Below are 19,211 nucleotides of genomic sequence, written 5' to 3'. Positions count from 1 at the left end.
CTATAGGTTGAATATGAACGTAGAATCTGCTGAAACCTGTAGGTACAAACACACAGGCACACAGACATACACACACAGGGACAGACATACACACAGGGACACAGACATACACACAGGGACAGACATACACACACAGGGACACAGACATACACACACAGGGACACAGACATACACACACAGGGACACAGACATACACACACAGGGACAGACACAAACTATCTAGTTCATTATCCGGTGATTGGCTAAGCTGGTACGGTAACGGTAATGTAGGTCAAATTTTACTTATCCTTCGTTCTAAGTGTCAGTCTTTGGGTATAGTGTCTCTTGAAGCACAAGTGTCTTTACATAAATCAAGGATGGTGAGACTTCCTCACAAACATAACCTTATTGAATGATTGATGGTTGTTAGCATAAATTGTGTTTTTAGGCAAAAACTAGTTTGGCCCCACTAATTTCAAGCTGTCCCAGTTTCCTTTGAGAGGTACGAGGGAGATCAGTGCGCCTGGTACCGTCCTGTTGATTTCCAATTTACTGATTACGTAGATGGAGAATAGTTATCTGTGGTGAACTCTGACCTTTCAGTGTGACACATGCTCAACGAATCAAAATCAAGGCTCAACTAATATTTAGGCTAACAAAAATAGTAATTTGAGTTGATTATAGCTAGGCTAATGAAAGTTGTCCATGGTGTTAAACTGCCAGACTTTCTATGGAGCTGAACTTTCTGGCTGATCGCCACTAAATTCCCCCGATCGCCGCTCACCAGTCACACTCTTAAACATGATAAAACTTCCATTAGGCCAAATAAGCCTCATATAGCAAAATAACTTCTCTAAAGTCGACTCTCATTGAACCCCATACAAAAACTCCTCACCTACTTAATAATTTAGATAGTGCTTAGCGTGGACAGACTATTGAGGAGGAAATCGTTCTTCTTTCCCCAATCTCCTTTCAGCCATTATTCTACACAGGCCGGTGGGCGCTGTCCAAGGTGCTGATCAGTCTGGCTTAGCACCGTCGTCCTACGAATTTAAATGTCCACAAGGCCGTTACCAAATGCCCCTCTTATGCCTGTGTGCGACCTGTTTCTCTGAAACTCTGTTGCATCTCATGGTCACAACACCACCAAACATCCCAGACTAAGTCGTCTCCTCCCCGGGACTCACACCAGGTTCCTCATTCCTCGCCATCACCTAGCGACAGATTAAAGTTCACAGACCATTAGCCACAGAGAGTAGGCCCGTCAGGACCCCGCCGTTGAGAAATCCTCTTTGTGTCAGGATCGCTTTGTCCCGCCGCGGCCGCTTATCCCCGCGACGAGCGCACAATTACTTTTTAACGATTTCACACTGGTTCATTACCAGAGAGCTGTGCGCCAGTCGTGGAGAGACTTATAAAAGGTAATCTGACATAATTATAAACACTGAGGCTAGGCTACATAAAGACAAGCACAGTTAGCACACACACGCACACATACTTACATAGCTACATTTGGCCAGAGGGACCACGGTATGTGAGGCATGGCACTCTATTCATATGTTTTGTATTATTGCATAATACATTGGTTTGACTAGAAACCAAATGAATGTTTGATTTTATGTATATTTAAATTGGTTATTGATCTGAAACTGATCAATTACCCCGGGTCCGGTCACTTCTAAATGACCCCTGTCAGAAGAATACCCTCGGGGTACCTTTACATCTTGTATTTGGCACATATGAATGTAAAGCTGTTTAGACGCCTAGAGATATTACAGTAGGTACAGAGGGGAGAACATGTATTTGATACACTGCCGAATTTGCAGGTTTTCCTACTTACAAAGCATGTAGAGGTCTGTAATTTTTATCATAGGTACATTTCAACTGTGAGATACGGAATCTAAAACAAAAATCCAGAGAATCACATTGTATGATTTTTAAATAATTAATTAGCATTTTATTGCATGACATAAGTATTTGATACATCAGAAAAGCAGAACTTAATATTTGGTAAAGAAACCTTTGTTTGCAATTACAGAGATCATACGTTTCCAGTAGTTTGTGACCAGGTTTGCACACACTGCAGCTTAGTAAGAAGCATCTCAAGGTCCTGGAGTGGCCTAGCCGGTCTCCAGACCTGAACCCAATAGAATATCTTTGGAGGGAGCTGAAAGTCCGTATTGCCCAGCGACAGCCGCGAAACCTGAAGGATCTGGAGAAGGTCTGTATGGAGGAGTGGGCCAAAATCCCTGCTGCAGTGTGTGCAAACCTGGTCAAGAACTACAGGAAACATATGATCTCTGTAATTGTAAACAAGGGTTTCTGTACCAAATATTAAGTTCTGCAATAAAATGCTAATGACTTACTTAAAAATCATAAAATGTTTGTTGATTTTTGTTTTAGATTCCGTCACTCACAGTTGAAGAGTACCTATGATAAAAATTACAAACTTCTACATGCTTTGTAAGTGGGAAAACCTGCAAAATCGGCAGTGTATCAAATACTTGTTCTCCCCACTTTATCTACCTTCCCAAAATGTCCAGCTGTAATTTAATGCCCCCAGCTCCTTCTCAAGTTACCTGATTGTCTTCCTGGACTGCAGTCTGCTCCGCTAGCAGCCCAAAATAGTTCCCTAGCTCCAAACATCTAATGCAGCTATTAGCCTATAACACAGCAGACCTGAAACAGACACCACCAACCATACAAAGATGCACCCCAAATGGCACCCTTTTTCTTTTGGGCCCTTGCCCACTATATAGGGAATAGGGTTAAAACTACAATGACAGTTTTCGTCCCCAGGTTCAGCCTGATCAATGTTGTGTACCTTATAGTTTACACACAGAGGATACAGCATGAACAATGACATTGAATTACCTTTCATATGTTGTTGGTGTGTCTGAAAGGAGACAGTAATGTGTAATAGGCTACTGGGAAATTGGGGGATTGAAATAGCCACATGTGAAGATAGCCATATACTATATAAGATGGGATCTGTTTGTTTCTATGAAATAAGTTTTACTCGAAAAAGAATACCCCCATCTCTCCTTTTGTCTTTCTCTTACTCTTGTTGTTATTCACATGTTTTTGGGCTATGCGCTGATTTCAATCCCTATACGAAGCGATATAGCTATACATAAATACAGAGAGGGAGAGATAGAGAATCAGAGAGGTGTATATAGGTGAGCAAAGGACGGCAGTTGACCTTAAAGTTTGAAAGAGAAGAATCCATGGATCGTCACTTTGCAGAGTGCAGCGAAATGAGCATTTTATCCGTAACCAGTACGCGCCAGCCGACACCTCTAGAGCTCATCTCTCCCCCGCTTCCTTCTCTCTACCAGCGGATCACAGCTTGCGACGAGACTGATAAACAATGAACTACGGCTTTTCATTGGACCTCCACTTAACGTTAACTGTCAATGGGTTTCAGACTGTTGTTGACCGTTGATGGTGACAGATGGAAGTATGCTGTTGTTTTTGCGAAAATTGTTGTAAGGCTAGAACAACTTTGGCAAAACAAGCACAGCCGACCAGGACTGGATGACAAATAAATAACTAGGCTATATAAAGCAACATATTACAGACGTCAGAAAATACTAAGGAAAATCCGTCGAGGACAGGAGGGAGATATATCCTGAAAGATGGACTGCTGACCGTAAAGCCATTGTTGCTTAACATAATTGTCACGTTGGAAATGGTGGAAGACAATCACAATTATTATCGTTAATTGTTTTAGCTTTAACTTCTTCTATTGCGTAAAGTGGTTGACAGTCGCGCGCAATGGCTTGGCTTGTACACTGTCTCCTTGCCTCTCCCTGTGGCGGGAAGACAGGCTTCTGACAGCAGAGCTTGCGCGTGCGGTGCTCGTGTTTAGTTGGTCCGTTTCTTGTTCTTTCAGGATATTGAAAAACTTCGTCCGTTGGATTTATTTTGTGGATTTCTTTCCATTCGACCGGTGGACTCCTGGACATACCAGTGGATATTTCAGAAATGTCTTTCGGCCGGAAATATTGTCTTTTATTTCTGTTGGTCAGAAGTATAATGTCGGATCATACCAATCAAGGTGCGTATTGTTTTTTTTAAATGACTTCTTGGGTAGAAAATTCGGTATTAAATATATCGACCATATGTCGAAATGTATCGAAACATTCATCATTTATTGTAAGCTGTCACCCTGCCACTTAAGCAGATCCGTATGTGTAGCCGACATGTCGCTCATTGTGATTTATTACATTTGATTGTTTTGTGTGTCTGTTGTTGACACATGCCTCTTGAAGATGTTCTCTAAAGCCACAAACAACACAAGTTTTTACTCCCACACCCTTTATTTCAAAAACATCTTCCTTACACACACACACACACACACACACACACACACACACACACACACACAGGCGCATACGTACAGGGCTTGTTCCTCGGAGTGTGTGTGTTTTCCCCAGTAGTCTCACTGAGAAAGTACTTGTGAAAAAGCCCTCACCAGTCAGTTTTAATTTAAGTGGATAAAAGGCTGCAAAGGCAGCTTACTCATCCACTTTGAATTAAAAAGCCCCCAATAAGAATCAGTGGAGCACCAGGGAGTCAGAGCAGATTGCACCTTGCTAGCTCTCTCAGTGTGTATCCCAAAATACACTATTAACTATTGAGTGCACTGTATTTGACTATAGCCCAATATCCTATATAAACTGCTTATATTATCTGCATGAAAACAACGGAACTAGTGGCAACTGAGCTGCCACCAACTTCAATTAGACAACATTATTTAATCTGTTGTGCAATAACTAACCAGGGACTGGGAGCACTCACAGAAAGATTGAAAAGAGTATTTTGACGTTTTGGTGATCAATAAAAAAATGATTAACAAAGTCCTTATTACTTTAGCGGATGTCACTAAGTGCTTATACAGATACCAAGCCTAAAACTCAGAAGAGCAAGCTACAATGAGAAACTGATGCACAGTGTCTAATAAAGATTAATAGATGAATAATAAATGCTGATGGGCTGTGTTCAGAGTCTTTAAACAGAATCCAGATCAGCTGCACAACCAGGTGGACAGGGACAGGGACAACCAAGTGGACAGGGACAAGTACAACCAGGTGGACAGGGATGACCAGGTGGGTTGTAGGCAGTGACGGCAGGAATCATTAGCTAGAAACTAGATCTGTAACTCAACACTTTGACAGTGTGATGGCAATTTTAAGGAAGTACAGAGAATACTAATCAAAGTACAGATTTACATACCAGCCAATAGAAAGACAGACATTTCTCAAATGCACCTTAGTTCAAAATTACCATAACAACAGGAACAGCTAGGTGTTAACAGGTCAGGTAGTCCTGACGCTCAGGTCCTTCTATGATTCAGCAAGACAAAATTTGAGGAATTATGTTGATGTCCCACTTTACCGCATTTTAGCCATAATTTGTGAGAAGAGTTATTCTGTTAAATAACTTACAATCTCTATCTTTGGTTTTATTAATTAAATGTTGTTCATATAGTGTTGCATTTTCAGTTCAACCCCAGAAAACATTTTGAAGTGTGGCTGTGTGATAGAGTTTGTAATTTCCAGTTAAATGCATAGGCTTACTGCTCCCGATTTTAAGGGTTCAATTCCCACATTTGGCCCACTCCTTCTCTGTCTCTTGTTTCTATTCTGTTTAAATAAAGAATCGTTGTGAATATTCCACAAACATATTCCCCATAGGTCCTTATCTTTGTCTCCCGTTTTGTTGCTACATTTTAATGAGTGTACTGAAACCCTAAAAAGGTTTTTCACAATTCTCTCTGGTTAAAAGCATCAATATTCAGTTTGAAGAACCTCTTTGGGTGTTTCAGAGGACTTCTGTTTTATTAAAACACTTTCAGCGTAACACGTACATTAGGTTAACATTCAGGCACCATCTGAACAATAGATCTCAGCTTTAGGTCAAGAATGACACGCTGCACAGTGTTTTGTCTTTCTATTTTGACAGTGTGGGAAGTGGCATGCCATCCGAGGGGGATCTTTGAAATGGCTGGGAGACAGGCAGACTGATTAAAACACTGTACTCACCCCACAACTACATAACTCAATAGCTTGCCATGACTAGCTTCATTTCTATATCTGGAGGAGAATGGGTTGTCAAGGTGAGGGAGTTATTTACCCCAACAGTTCCATTGTCTGTTCACTACCAGTCAGAATAACATTCCATTCTAAAGGAATCTATTATGATTCCCATTAATCACCAGTATATGTATTTAGTGCTGTGCCAATACAACGATTTAACGTAAAAGCGCGATTATTTGTTTCACATTATTGTATCGATATTCACATCTCTATAATTGTTTATTTTTTATTATGCTGTCGACAGCAGACTTTTAAATTACTATTGCGGTCACTGAACGGGCGTGTTTCTTTAACAATAATAGTTGTGTATATATCACAATATTTACCTGATAAAAGCCTGTTACTGTATTCCCATGGATGTCCTCATTAAGAAGAAACCAGAAAAGGGTATGCTGTCGTTGCGGTTGAATAGTCTATGTAGGTTCCTGAGACCAGGTTGGTCATTTAACCTTTTTTGTTTTATTCATTTTATTACTCAAAATGTTAGCTGCAAAGCGACTATGACTTTTTAGAATAGATGGTTTCTGTGTTTGGTGATACGACGTCACTGAAAGCAAAATAAATAAACTGGCTATGTTTTGTTTTGTCCATACTTATTGCTGTGAAATGTTGCTAATATCGTTTAGATGACAACAACAACCCTGTCGTGAAAACTTTATAGACAAGCACATCAGCTGTGGAGGTCGATGGTTGCTTGCTCAGTCTTGTAATGGAAAGCGTTGCAGTAGCTGTGTAGCCGGCTTACTAGTTGGTTGTTTTCTCCCGTTTCTTACGATTTTATTCAAATATGGAAAATTCCATTGCCAACAAGAAAACTAATTGTCCGGGGTGTTTCGTCTGTCAGACTAAAATGAAGTTGTCTGGCCGCAAATATTCCGCTTGTGCAGCAACAAGATCTTTCACTAGCAAGCCAAGAAGCAGTAATGTTTTGCTTTGCTGACGAAGTTGTCACTTGATTGCGATGACGTCCTGCATCTGCCAAACGATGTACAACCCTAATCATGTAAAAAAAAAACGTGTATGTCTTGAGATTTGCCTTGTGCTTACTTTACTATGATCATATGATTTGTACGGACCTAATTTGACTGCTTTCTAAATCTCGTAGCAATATACATTTTTATGCAAACTTACATGTTCGTTCTTTCTATTTATTTTTAATGGGAAAAAACAAATTATATTATTTTCAAGTTACACACATTTTTTGTCAACTTAAAGAAGAGTACGTGCTCTTTAAAACAAAGTAAATTTTAATTGTAATTTGGTTTTGGTTTTTGTGCTATGTCTGTTTGTTTGAAATGTGTGAGAAAATATGGTTTATTTAGAGAATGTTCTGTAATCAACAGCAGCATTTTAGAATTCTATTTGGGTCTGAAGGGGGTCTAAATTTTGAACTTAGTTATTAGGAGTTGGTAATGGGGATTAGCTAAAGATTTTCATTTCAAGTATATAGCCTAATATTATTTGAGGTTTTCTTTAGCACTTCAGTAAGTATCGTGATTCAGCTGTGATATCGTGATGAATCGTGATGTATTGAATTGTAACGGTTTATCCGTATCTCAACGTACTTGCCAATACCACCCCCTACAGGTATATGTATTACAGTTCTCATGATTTTCTATGTGTTATGAGTCTTGCAGTTTCATATGTATTGCAATTCAATATCCCAAACATATTGTTCACCATGACGGCAGCAGATCGAGACAAGACAGAATCATGACAAACATAGTTGTCATAAAAGGTGTAAGATATATATCACTGCTAAACATTCTCATATCAATATTAAACATGAATGTCACTACCAAACATACTTACAATATCACTGCTGAACATATCACTAAATCTTGCTCCTGAATATAAATATCACCTCTAAACACATACATATAGTCTCACTACTAAACTATACGTTATCACTGGTAAACATATTACTAAATATCATTACTAAACACATACATGTCTTGGGATAGGGGATACTCTGTGTTCTGGTGTGGACTATGATTGGTTATGTGTTTGCACAGCCACCACTAAGAGATAATAAAGTAATTATCTGAGAGTGTGTGTAGCTGTGAGTGTGTAACTAGCCTGGTTCCCCTTGGACACATGCTCCTCAGCGTAGCAAACAGAAAAAGGGGTTGAGGTTGCAACTCTATTGGGTCTATTGCCCCCCCCCACCCCCATACACACACACACAGATATGAGTGGCACTTGACACCGGAACGGAATGGCTGTGGTCTCTTAGTCAGATCTCGACTACAGAATGTTGCCTAGGTGTTTTTTTTTACCCCTCACTGTCTCTCTTACTCTGCCTCTCTCTCTCCTTTTCTCCCTCAACCACCTAACCCCTCTCTTCATCGATGTGTGTTTTCCTTCCATCCAGACAGAGATTCTATTTGGCCTATTTAGGGAGATCTCACAGGCAAGTAGACTGACAGACAGACTGACAGATAGACCTGAGGAGCATTTGCTGCCTGTCTCTTGTGATACCTTGTAGTTGATGTATTACCTAGCAGGAGGGAAGGACAGCCTGCAGGATTGGACTTAATCTCTATTCTCAACTAGCAGATTGAGCACAGGTAAAATGGTGAATTGAAAACAGAGGCTTGGTTTCCGTGAGCTTACCTTAGACTTTTGCTAGAGGTTTTCTGGACACTTTTAGAGTAGAGTTACTGTAAAGACTTTTCTCTGAATGTCTTCTTGTTCCGTTTGGTTTTTATTTACAGAGAAGTCAGATGTGTTTTTTTTCCATTGACTGTCGGGAAAAGTGAGATTGAGCTGCGTAGGTTTCTCAGTGATTGTGTATCAGATGCAAAGTGGGGGTCTAGACAGTATAATAAGATTTAGTCTAACAACATAAGTGCTTCTCGTTCAGAGAGTCTGAGTGTGTGTATATGTGTCAGAGTGTCTGAGTGTGTGTATATGTGTCAGAGTGTCTGAGTGTGTGTATATGTGTCAGAGAGTCTGAGTGTGTGTATATGTGTCAGAGTGTCTCTGAGTGTGTGTATATGTCAATCAATCAATCAAGTGTATTTATAAAGCCCTTTTTACTTCAGCAGCTGTCACAAAGTGCTTTTACAAAACACATATATGGCAGTGTCTCTGTGTGTATGTATACAGTGGGGAGAACAAGTATTTGATACACTGCCGATTTTGCAGGTTTTCCTACTTACAAAGCATGTAGAAGTCTGTAATTTATTATCATAGGTACACTTCAACTGTGAGTGACGGAATCTAAAACAAAAATCCAGAAAATCACATTGTATGATTTTTTATTAATTCATGACATAAGTATTTGATACATCAGAAAAGCAGAACTTAATATTTGGTACAGAAACCTTTGTTTGCAATTACAGGGATCATACGTTTCCTGTAGTTCTTGACCAGGTTTGCACACACTGCAGTAGGGATTTTGTCCCACTCCTCCATACAGACCTTCTCCAGATCCTTCAGGTTTCGGGGCTGTCGCTGGGTAATACAGACTTTCAGCTCCCTCCAAAGATTTTCTATTGGGTTCAGGTCTGGAGACTGGCTAGGCCACTCCAGGACCTTGAGATGCTTCTTACCAAGGAGCCACTCCTTAGTTGCCCTGACTGTGTGTTTTGGGCAGTTGTCATGCTGGAAGACCCAGCCACGACCCATCTTCAATGCTCTTACTGAGGGAAGGAGGTTGTTGGCCAAGATCTCGCGATACATGGCCCCATCCATCCTCCCCTCAATACGGTGCAGTCGCCCTGTCCCCTTTGCAGAAAAGCACCCCAAAGAATTATGCTTCACGGTTGGGATGCATAACTCTCCAAACATGGCGAGTGTCAGACGGGCCTGGACATGCGCTGGCTTGAGCAAGGGGACCTTGCGTGAGCTGCAGGATTTAATGTTGCCTTCTCACCAAGCTTCTCACCCAGCCTTGTGCAGGTCTAAAATGTTATCCTTGATGTCCTTACACAGCTCTCTGGTCTTGGCCATTGTGAGTGTGTGGACAGATGTATTTTATACAGGTAACGAGTTCAAACAGGTGCAGTTAATACAGGTAATGAGTGGAGAACAGGAGGGCTTCTTAAAAAAAAACGAACAGGTTTGTGAGAGCCGGAATTCTTACTCATTGGTAGGTGATCAAATACTTATATCATGCAATAAAATGCTAATTAATTATTTAAAAATCATACAATGTGATTTTCTGGATTTTTGTTTTAGATTCAGTCTCTCACAGTTGAAGTGTACCAATGATAAAAATTACAGACCTCTACATGGTTTGTAAGTAGGAACACCTGCAAAATCGGCAGTGTAACAAATACTTGTTCTCCCCACTGTATGTGTCAGAGTGTCACTGATTGTGTGTCTGTGTGTGTGTGTGTTTGTGAGTGTGTTTGTGTTCATTTGCCTAAAAGTCTGTGTTTGTGATTTTGTTTTGGAGACTGCATGTTTGTGAGTGTGTTTTTGAGAATGTGTATATGTTTCTCTGAGAGTCTGTTTCTGAAAGTGTGTGCGTTTCTGAGAGTGTGTGTTTCTGAGTGTTTGTGTACTTCAGAGAGTGTGTATTTCTTAGAGTGTGTGTGTTACTGTAGTCCATTATTCCTTAACTCTTGGTACTCTGGGTTTTGAGTTACAATTTACACAGATTACAATGCTGGGATCCTGGTTTTACTATACATGTTTGTGGTGACAAGGAATTTCAGCCCTTCCCCACAAGGAATGTCTATTTCTGAGTTAGGGGTTAGGGTAAGGGTAAAACTTACTAATTGGGTTATTGTTAGAATTGACATACATTTTCGCTAAAAGCAAACAATAATAAATTATTATCATTCAACATAAACATGCATTATTATCATACAACATTAACATTCATTATTATCCTACATTATTATATACATTATTATCATACAACATTATCATACATTATTATCATACATTATTATACGTTATTATCATACATTATAATCATACAACATTAAAATACATTATTTTCATGCAACATTATCATTCATCATTTAGGGTTTTGTTGTTGTTCTCCCTACCTCTCCCTATCTGTCTCTCTGTCAGTGTATACATACAAATGTTTCGCTCTCTGCCTATAATTGTACAGATACTCTACTCTTTAGTAAAATTCTGTCAATATCATTACTGTCTCGGCTCCTAATCTTCTCTTCATTTAGAACTTCCTCTTTCTTGTCTACTTCCCAGAGGGCACCCTTTCCTTTCCATTGCACACTATACTTGACCATGGCTCCTTGGATAATAGTGAACAATGGATGACATTTCAGATGCAGAAGCTCTCTCTACATCTCCCTCCCTCTCTTGTTTTCATTTTCTCTTTCTCTCGCTGTCTTTCTCACTCAATTAAATACAATTCTTTGGGATTTTATTGACATGGGAGATTTGTTTATATTGCCAAGCAAGTGGAAATCAAGAAAAATGGATAAATAAATAATTGCAAGCAGGTCTTTTCACCTGCTCCGGTAGCTTGACTCAGCGACAGGACTAAATCGTTGTGATCGATTCAATCACATCAGTAGTGCGGATAGCAGACAATACAAAGCTAAAACTTTCACAATCTAGTCAGGTGACGCTGAGGTTAGATATTCAGTATAATTTTTAAAGTGCAAAGCAAACATATTGATGGAAAAAGACAAATAAAGTGCTTCAGGTGTCAGATCTGGCCAAAATTGGATACATTTTAGAATAAATACTAAAAATATCAATAATAATAAATCTGAGAAGTGCCGAGAAAGGATCTGACTTAACTATAGCTCTGTCTGTCTCACTCTGTTTCTGTCCCTCTCCCTGTCTGCCTCTACCCTTCATACTCTCTCAAAACAGGGTGTGTGAATTCGAATGAGAGGGAGAAAGGGAAGTAGAAAAAAGCAAGGACGGAAAAGATTCTGTAATTAACTGTTTTCACGTTATGAAGGGTAGTAGGGAAGCAAAGAAAGTTATCAAGATATCAGCTGGGTTAAGGGGTTCTGACCAAGATCCTCATGTCAGCTGGGTTAAGGGGTTCTGACCAAGATCCACATGTCAGCTGGGTTAAGGGGTTCTGACCAAGATCCACATGTCAGCTGGGTTAAGGGGTTCTGACCAAGATCCACATGTCAGCTGGGTTAAGGGGTTCTGACCAAGATCCACATGTCAGCTGGGTTAAGGGGTTCTGGCCAAGATCCACATCTCAGCTGGATTAAGGGGTTCTGACCAAGATCCACGTGTCAACTGGGTTAAGGGGTTCTGACCAGAATCCACGTGTCAAATGGGTTAAGTGGTTCTGACCAGAATCCACGTGTCAACTGGGTTAAGGGGTTCTGACCAGAATCCATGGATCAACTGGGTTAAGGGGTTCTGACCATACTGACATACAAATGCAACAAGCAGTAACTAAATCAATAAATAACTTTAACATCTGACAAGTATGTTATCTTCTATTGAGACTGCTCTTCTGTTACTTCTGTTACTGATATATTCAGATCAAGAAGGTTATTCATGTGTCAGGGACCTAAAAGTTGAAGTTCATTGTTAGGAGTTTCCTTCGGTTAGAAAGGAGAAAGTGGAACCCCGAGAGCATCACTGACTTTCTTTTTACCCTGTTGGTATCAGTATATGGTCTAACAACGTACTTATGTAATATCCCATCATTGTGGGATTTGGGGAAATGCACACTATGTCTTCTGCTGTTACAGGAAAGATCCATCATTAAAACACTTGTGAACCTACATTTCAAAGCTGTTGGGAAACCAGGCTCTGGCTATTATAATAAAGTCTGTTTTTTGTTTGCTAAATTTGGAGTTACTGCATTTAGCCTTGGTATTGTAGTATACAACCACACATACACACAGACACAAACAAACACAAACACACCAACAAACACATACATTTGATGTCTGTCCTTCAGCAGATCAAATATTCCCAATTTTCTCAATCCCTTAACCCTTACCTAACCCTAAACCTAACCCCTAATACCTTAATGCCTAAATTAAAAACAAATCTGAGTTATAGCACTTATCCCAAGAGTATGTTTTACCCTGAACCTAACGCATGTGGGTAGCAATGTCTGTAAAACCAGGATCACAACAGATCGAAGACTATTATAAATGTATCCAGGTCTGGAAAATATCTACTGTTTGTACAGTGAAGGAGTTGGAGTTGAGTTGAGAGTCTACAGTTAACCACATGAACTTCCGTTCATGTCAGTATCAAGCCATGTTTATGTAACAGCTCTGTCCCTGTTCTTAATGAAAACCACTTGACTGGACTCTGGCTCCGTGTTATTTCAGAACGGCTCACATTATTTCCGGGACACTTCACATTCACTGTGTTCAGAAATACAGAACAAGTCTCAATCAGCGCTGTGAAATGGTGTGTCAAAACCAATGTGGCATTCAAGGTTTCAGGGTCAGGAACGAAATGCAGCGTTCAAATATTGATTGATGATGATGATGTTTTAAAGTGGTGAATATGTTGCATCGGTGCCTGAATTGAACTAGTACAAATGTTGGCCTTTATTTCTTGTTTTTTTCTGTTGTGCTTGCTGATAGGATTGGGGTAATTTAAGTTGGCTGAGGTTGTTAGAATTCCTGCTAATTTCCTGCATTAACCAAACTTTGACAAAAATTACATTTCCTCAGTTGAATAGCATTAGATTATTTTGCATATCTCTTGAATTGACTGGAATTTCAATCAAATTCACTCCTACCTAGGTTTGACGTGGTTTCTACCTTTGCAGTGCTTTTAGCTGAGCAGTGCTTTTAGCTGAACAGTGCTTTTAGCCGAGCAGTGCTTTTAGTCATACAGTGCTTTTAGCTATATAGTGTTTAGCTATGCTGTGCATTTAACCATACAGTGGTTTTAGCTGAACAGTGCTTTTAGCCGTACAGTGCTTTTAGCCGTACAGTGCTTTTAGTCGTACAGTGCTTCTAGGCATACAGTGCATTTTACAATGATTTTAGTCATACCGTGCTTTTCACCTTACAGTGCTTTTAGCTATACAATGTTATTGACCATGCAGTGATTTTAGCCATACAGTGCTTTTAGTCATACAGTCCTTTCAGCTTTACAGTGCTTTTAGCTGTACAGTGCTTTTAATTATATAGTGATTTGAACCATACAGTGCTTTGACCCATACATCACTTTTAGTCATACAGTGCTTTCAGCCTTACACTGCTTTTAGCCATACATTGCTTTAATTTATATACTGCTTTTAGTCATACAGTGCTTGTAACCATACAGTGCTTTTAGCCATACAGTGCTTTTAGTTGTACAGTGCTTTTGGCCATACAGTGCTTTCAGATACACAGTCCGTTTAGTCATACAGTGATTATAGCCATACAGTGTTTTTAGTCATACTGTGCTTTTAGCCATACAGTGTTTATAGACATACAGTACTCCCTCTTTCTCTCTATCTTTCTCACTCTGTCTCTTTCTCTCTCTCTCTCCCCAGTGGTGTTGTTGGACACAACAGCGGTCCTAGGAGAGCTGGACTGGAGGACCTATCCAGTGAATGGGGTAAGTGTTTCCTCCATCATACCATTGTGAAGATGGGGCTCGTTTATCTCATTATAGTGCCCTGGAAGAGACATAGCACCTACGGGTGCAGAGGTGGAAACAGTACAAAATAAAAGTCCTCTGCTGTGTTCACTAGGCTAGAAAAGTTCCTAATTAAGATCTAAATGACCAGGTGAAGAGAATTCATAACTAACCAGTGATCAAAGGGGTTCTGTTCAGTCTCACTGATTTGGAGGTTATATTACAGCTTTTTCCCCCTACGTCTGTTAATTCATCGTATAATACCCCTTTTAATTTACCCTTCCTACATAATATACCCTTCCTGCTCTTTATAAACACTTATAAAACTTCATAGACTTTTAGCCTAACCGTCTAGCTAATGTTAATTCACGCTTATCGTCCATCGTTACATTTCAGCTTGATCTCCAGCTTGTGAATCTTATCATAAAAGAGCAGAACTCATATTTTGTTGAAAACCTAACAGAGGGACTGCCTGAGAGGAATGAAGATTCAGCAGGAGGCAGGTACTGTGTGAGTTCTGTTGGTGGGATGTGCTCTAATGCACTGGTTTTTCAAACACTAATGAAGGAACATGACAAAGTCCTCCTGGAATTCCATTTTGATTTGGGCTGGTTTCCTTCAGTTCCTGCTACTTCACTGAGTGTTGTGTTGCTGTGATGAGTGAATGAACCTTGGGAGGGGCCACAGGAAGCGGGGGAGCTCCTGATGAATGGAAAACATTTGATAAACTTTTCAGTTAGTCTGGCTACTGCTGTCAGGTCCGAAATAAATTTAATTTGGAAGGAATATGCACACTAGGAGTATGCCTAAATGTAGCCTGAGAGGACTGATGGTTTATTGAGTGTGTGAAATGGTCATGAAATGGTAACCAGCAGGCAGAAATTCAGCATCTGAAACAGGCCCTTCACAATGTTTTAAATAGAACTTGGGGACAACATCGATAGAAAACCAAAGACTTGAATGTGTTTGTAAGCTGCCAAAACATTGTGCCAAGGATTTTGGTCCTTATACTTGTACAATTACTTTACACAACTCCACACCAAAGATTCTGATTTGTGTTTGTCTGTGTGCAAGTACAGGTCATTCTTATTACTTGTTATTAAAAGATCATGTTCACTCTTCAGTCAGGGAAGGTGACGTAGAATATTGGGAAATTCGCTGATAGAAGGCAACTGTTCCCTGTGTACAAATATTCCCTGTGTACAAATTCTGCCAGCTCCTCTTTTGTCCTAATATCCAACTATGCAAATGCAATGGTGTAATTCTTTATTATGTGTTATGTGGTCCATTATCACCCACCCCCTGGTCACTCCCGTCATGCGCTCACTTTTTGTTCTTCCACTTCTCGATTTAGGGCACAGCCTGTACCCCAGACCTGCCAGGGGTGCAGCCGACATCACTCGCCCCCTTCGCAAATAGTGTAAAAATAAAAACAAAGGGTTTCTTAAATATTTTTCAGAAAGTCCTAAAACTGAGACGACAAAACAAAGACAAGGCCTCGTTCCATTTCAGTCCACCTTCTCATCCAACCCTAACCCTGTTTGGCACAAATGCTACCTCCCCTCCTGACATGTGGGGGGTGGCTTGCACAGAAGTCGCCTGTGTGATCTCTACACGTCGGTGGTGGGTGAGGTGAGCGTACCCCTTATGCTGTCAAGTTATTTTGTTTGTCTGGAAAAGGACTCGCAACAACACACTCTTCAGTAATCTAGATCAGAACAGTATTATTAAAGGATCTCTAGAGAAACGTTGGAGGTCCATTTAGGAATAACTGGTTGGAGGGTCGGAAGAACATTTTGATTCTGCGGACTGAACCAGTGGAAGGTCCGTTCTGCACCCAAATACTGAGGCGTACTGAAACCTCTCCTACAGTCCTGCCATCTGCTAGTTGATAACATTCTCACGTAAATACGCCTTCACCAACTTAAAATGTGACTTCTGAAGCACGCAGGACCATCTGGCCCTTCAAAAACATTTGGTGGAACAGAGCAAATGTTTTCGCAGCGTGACGTCTTTGTTTAAAGACAGCGTGGCGTCATTTTTTTATAAATATTTAATGAGTATCTCATGTCAGATGAGCAACACAACAGTAATTTCCGTATAATCTTGGAAAATGCCTGCCAGCCGATCGGGAAGCGTAGTGGGCGGGACTTGGGGACCCCTGAAGGCCTAAGGTGTTCTATTGGCTTTGAGCCGCATCGGTGTGAGCCAATACAGAGACATGTTTAAAGGGCAAAAGGACACACACACACACACACACACACACACTGTCAGCTCCATCAAGGTGTCTCAGGGAGACTGCTGGTGTATCGGTGCAGACCTTTCGGAAAGAAGAGACAACAACTCATGGGAACACCCACCTCTACAACAAATCAATAATGAGTCTCATAACTACAGAGGTGTCATTTGTACACCCTTTCACCCCCCCCCTGTCATTCTCTCTGCCCCCCCCGTCATTCTCTCTGCCCCGCCCTCTCTGTCATTCTCTCTGCCCCGCCCCCCTGTCATTCTCTCTGCCCCGCCCTCTCTGTCATTCTCTCTCCCCTATCTCCCACTCTCTCTGTCATTCTCTCTCCCCTATCTCCCACTCTCTCTGTCATTCTCTCTCCCCTATCTCCCACTCTCTCTGTCATTCTCTTTCCCCTATCTCCCACTCTCTCTGTTATTCTCTCCCTCTCTCTTTGCCCCCCCCCGAGTCTTATGCGCCCATCTGATGTGGTGTTGACTATGACCGATGTCTCTCGTCTTCTGCCGGGTAGATTTTTATGATGTGCTTTATTTGTGAAGAAGAGGTGGAATATGTCAGTTTCCCTGAGTTTTGCTGTTCAGACCCCCAGGGGGCGTCCATAACGACACCCTCTTCCCTGTGCAGTGCCCTTGTGTAGACCGCGGTAGGGCGTTTGGGACAGACAGACCTCTGTAAAGTAATAATAATTCAGTGTGTCCATGATGTCCCAGAGGTTGCCTGTCTACCTACACTGTGACATTTACACTGAGTCTCCATCAAGCGGCCTTTATTGCTTTCTCGATTCTTGAGTGATGTAGATTAAAGAACTAAATTCTGCCACCCTAAATTATCACCCCAGTCTTTCCAGGACAACCCTTCTCGATGCCGGCCTCCTCTTCCTCCTCCCCTCCTCTTCTTCCTTTTCTCTCTTCCTCATTCGCGACGTCCTACACTGCCTCCTCCAACCTCCGCGGTCACTCCCTCCCACTCTTCCTCGTCCCTCTTCCTCCTGCACTCTTCCTCGTCCCTCTTCCTCACCCTCTCCTCTTCCTCCCACTCTTCCTCCACCCCCCTCCTTCGTTTCTTCCTCCTACTAGTCCCCAGTCTTCCTTCTCTTCCTCTTCCTCCACCCCACTTAACCAGATTTGTGTCTCCTAAAAGGGAGAGACGAAGATCCCTGGAGGGCAGTGCAATCTCTCTCTCACACACGCACACACACACACACCCACACACACACACACACACAATAATCAGCAGTTTATCTAGTCGACATGAGAACCAATGGAATTTCTTCCAATTGAGGTTTATCTCAGTTGGTTTTTCGATAACAAATTAACTCAGACATGTTTTACGTTTTCAAAATCTTTTTACCCAAACCCTAACCATAATCCCAAATGTCAAAACATAATATCGATCTAATCTACACATGGACTAAACCTATCTTCAACATACAAACCTACCGGCTTTAGTTCTTTGAAAGGTGTTATAAGTCATTTAAATGCTTTTTTTCTACATTTAAAGTTAACTGAGTTTTCTAGTCGCAAGATATCTTCTAGATAGATTATAAATTGTTGATAGATAATCTCACTTGTGCTGGTCTCATCTGTGGTTGTTACCTCTGTAGGCATTAGGATTTTGAATGCTTCATTTGTACTGATAGATTTTGAAAGAGCAACAACCCCATGGCGGTCTTTCAGAATAAATAACCTTTAATTTGACTCCCTATGCTAAATAGGTGTGGGCATTTATTTTTTTGTTGGATATTCATGGTTAATCCTTTAAGTCATTTTTTATTAATTTTAGGTCAACTTCCTTTGGAAACCACAGTGGATGCCTTTCAGAAAAACATTTTCATCCCCTGTTTCTCTTTGGTAGTCCACTGTTTGAGCCACAATGTATACATGATGTGGTAGGTAATGTAACACATTGGGAATCTGTGATATTGTTTCTCATAAGTATGGAAGCTGCTCTCGAAAAGAGAGAAGGATTTAGCAGATGGGATAGATGCTCGGATTGAGTAGGAGAGAGTAATTTGGAAAAGCAAGACCAAATAAAACAATGGCATGTGAACATCAATGCTGAGAGAGAGGGGCTGAGAGGGAGGTGTTGGAGGGAGGTGCTGGGGGTAGGGGCTGGAGAGAGGGGCTGAGAGTGAGCGGCTGAAAGGGAGGGGCTGAGATGGAGGTGTTGGAGGGAGGTGCTGGGGGTAGGGGCTGGAGAGAGGGGCTGAGAGGGAGGTGTTGGAGGGAGGTGCTGGGGGTAGGGGCTGGAGAGAGGGGCTGAGATGGAGGGTTTGGAGGGAGGTGCTGGGGGTAGGGGCTGGAGAGAGGGGCTGAGATGGAGGGTTTGGAGGGAGGGGCTGAGAGGAACTTATCATGGTGTCAAGCTCAGTGAGGAGGTCC

The 19,211-nt window shown here is 41.2% G+C and overlaps 1 protein-coding gene across 4 annotated transcripts in view; it reads left to right on the top strand.

The window, feature by feature from the left end:
- Positions 1–3,269: 3,269 nt before the first annotated feature.
- epha6 (eph receptor A6) overlaps positions 3,270–19,211 on the top strand; it is a 62,676-nt gene continuing 46,734 nt past the window's right edge. For all 4 annotated transcript variants that reach the window (XR_003777801.2, XR_004575161.1, XR_004575160.1 and 1 more), the window contains exons 1-2: positions 3,270–4,039; positions 14,497–14,561. Coding sequence is in view for 1 of the 4 variants with exons in the window: in XM_029116789.2 (XP_028972622.2) it covers positions 3,967–4,039; positions 14,497–14,561 (138 nt within the window). In the remaining 3 variants the exon portion in view is untranslated. The remainder of the gene's footprint in view (positions 4,040–14,496; positions 14,562–19,211) is intronic.

The sequence above is a fragment of the Esox lucius genome, chromosome 22 (assembly GCF_011004845.1).
Source record: "Esox lucius isolate fEsoLuc1 chromosome 22, fEsoLuc1.pri, whole genome shotgun sequence".
NCBI lineage: Eukaryota > Metazoa > Chordata > Actinopteri > Esociformes > Esocidae > Esox > Esox lucius.
Note: the sequence above shows the minus strand (reverse complement) of the source record. Positions and strands in the feature narration are given on the sequence as shown.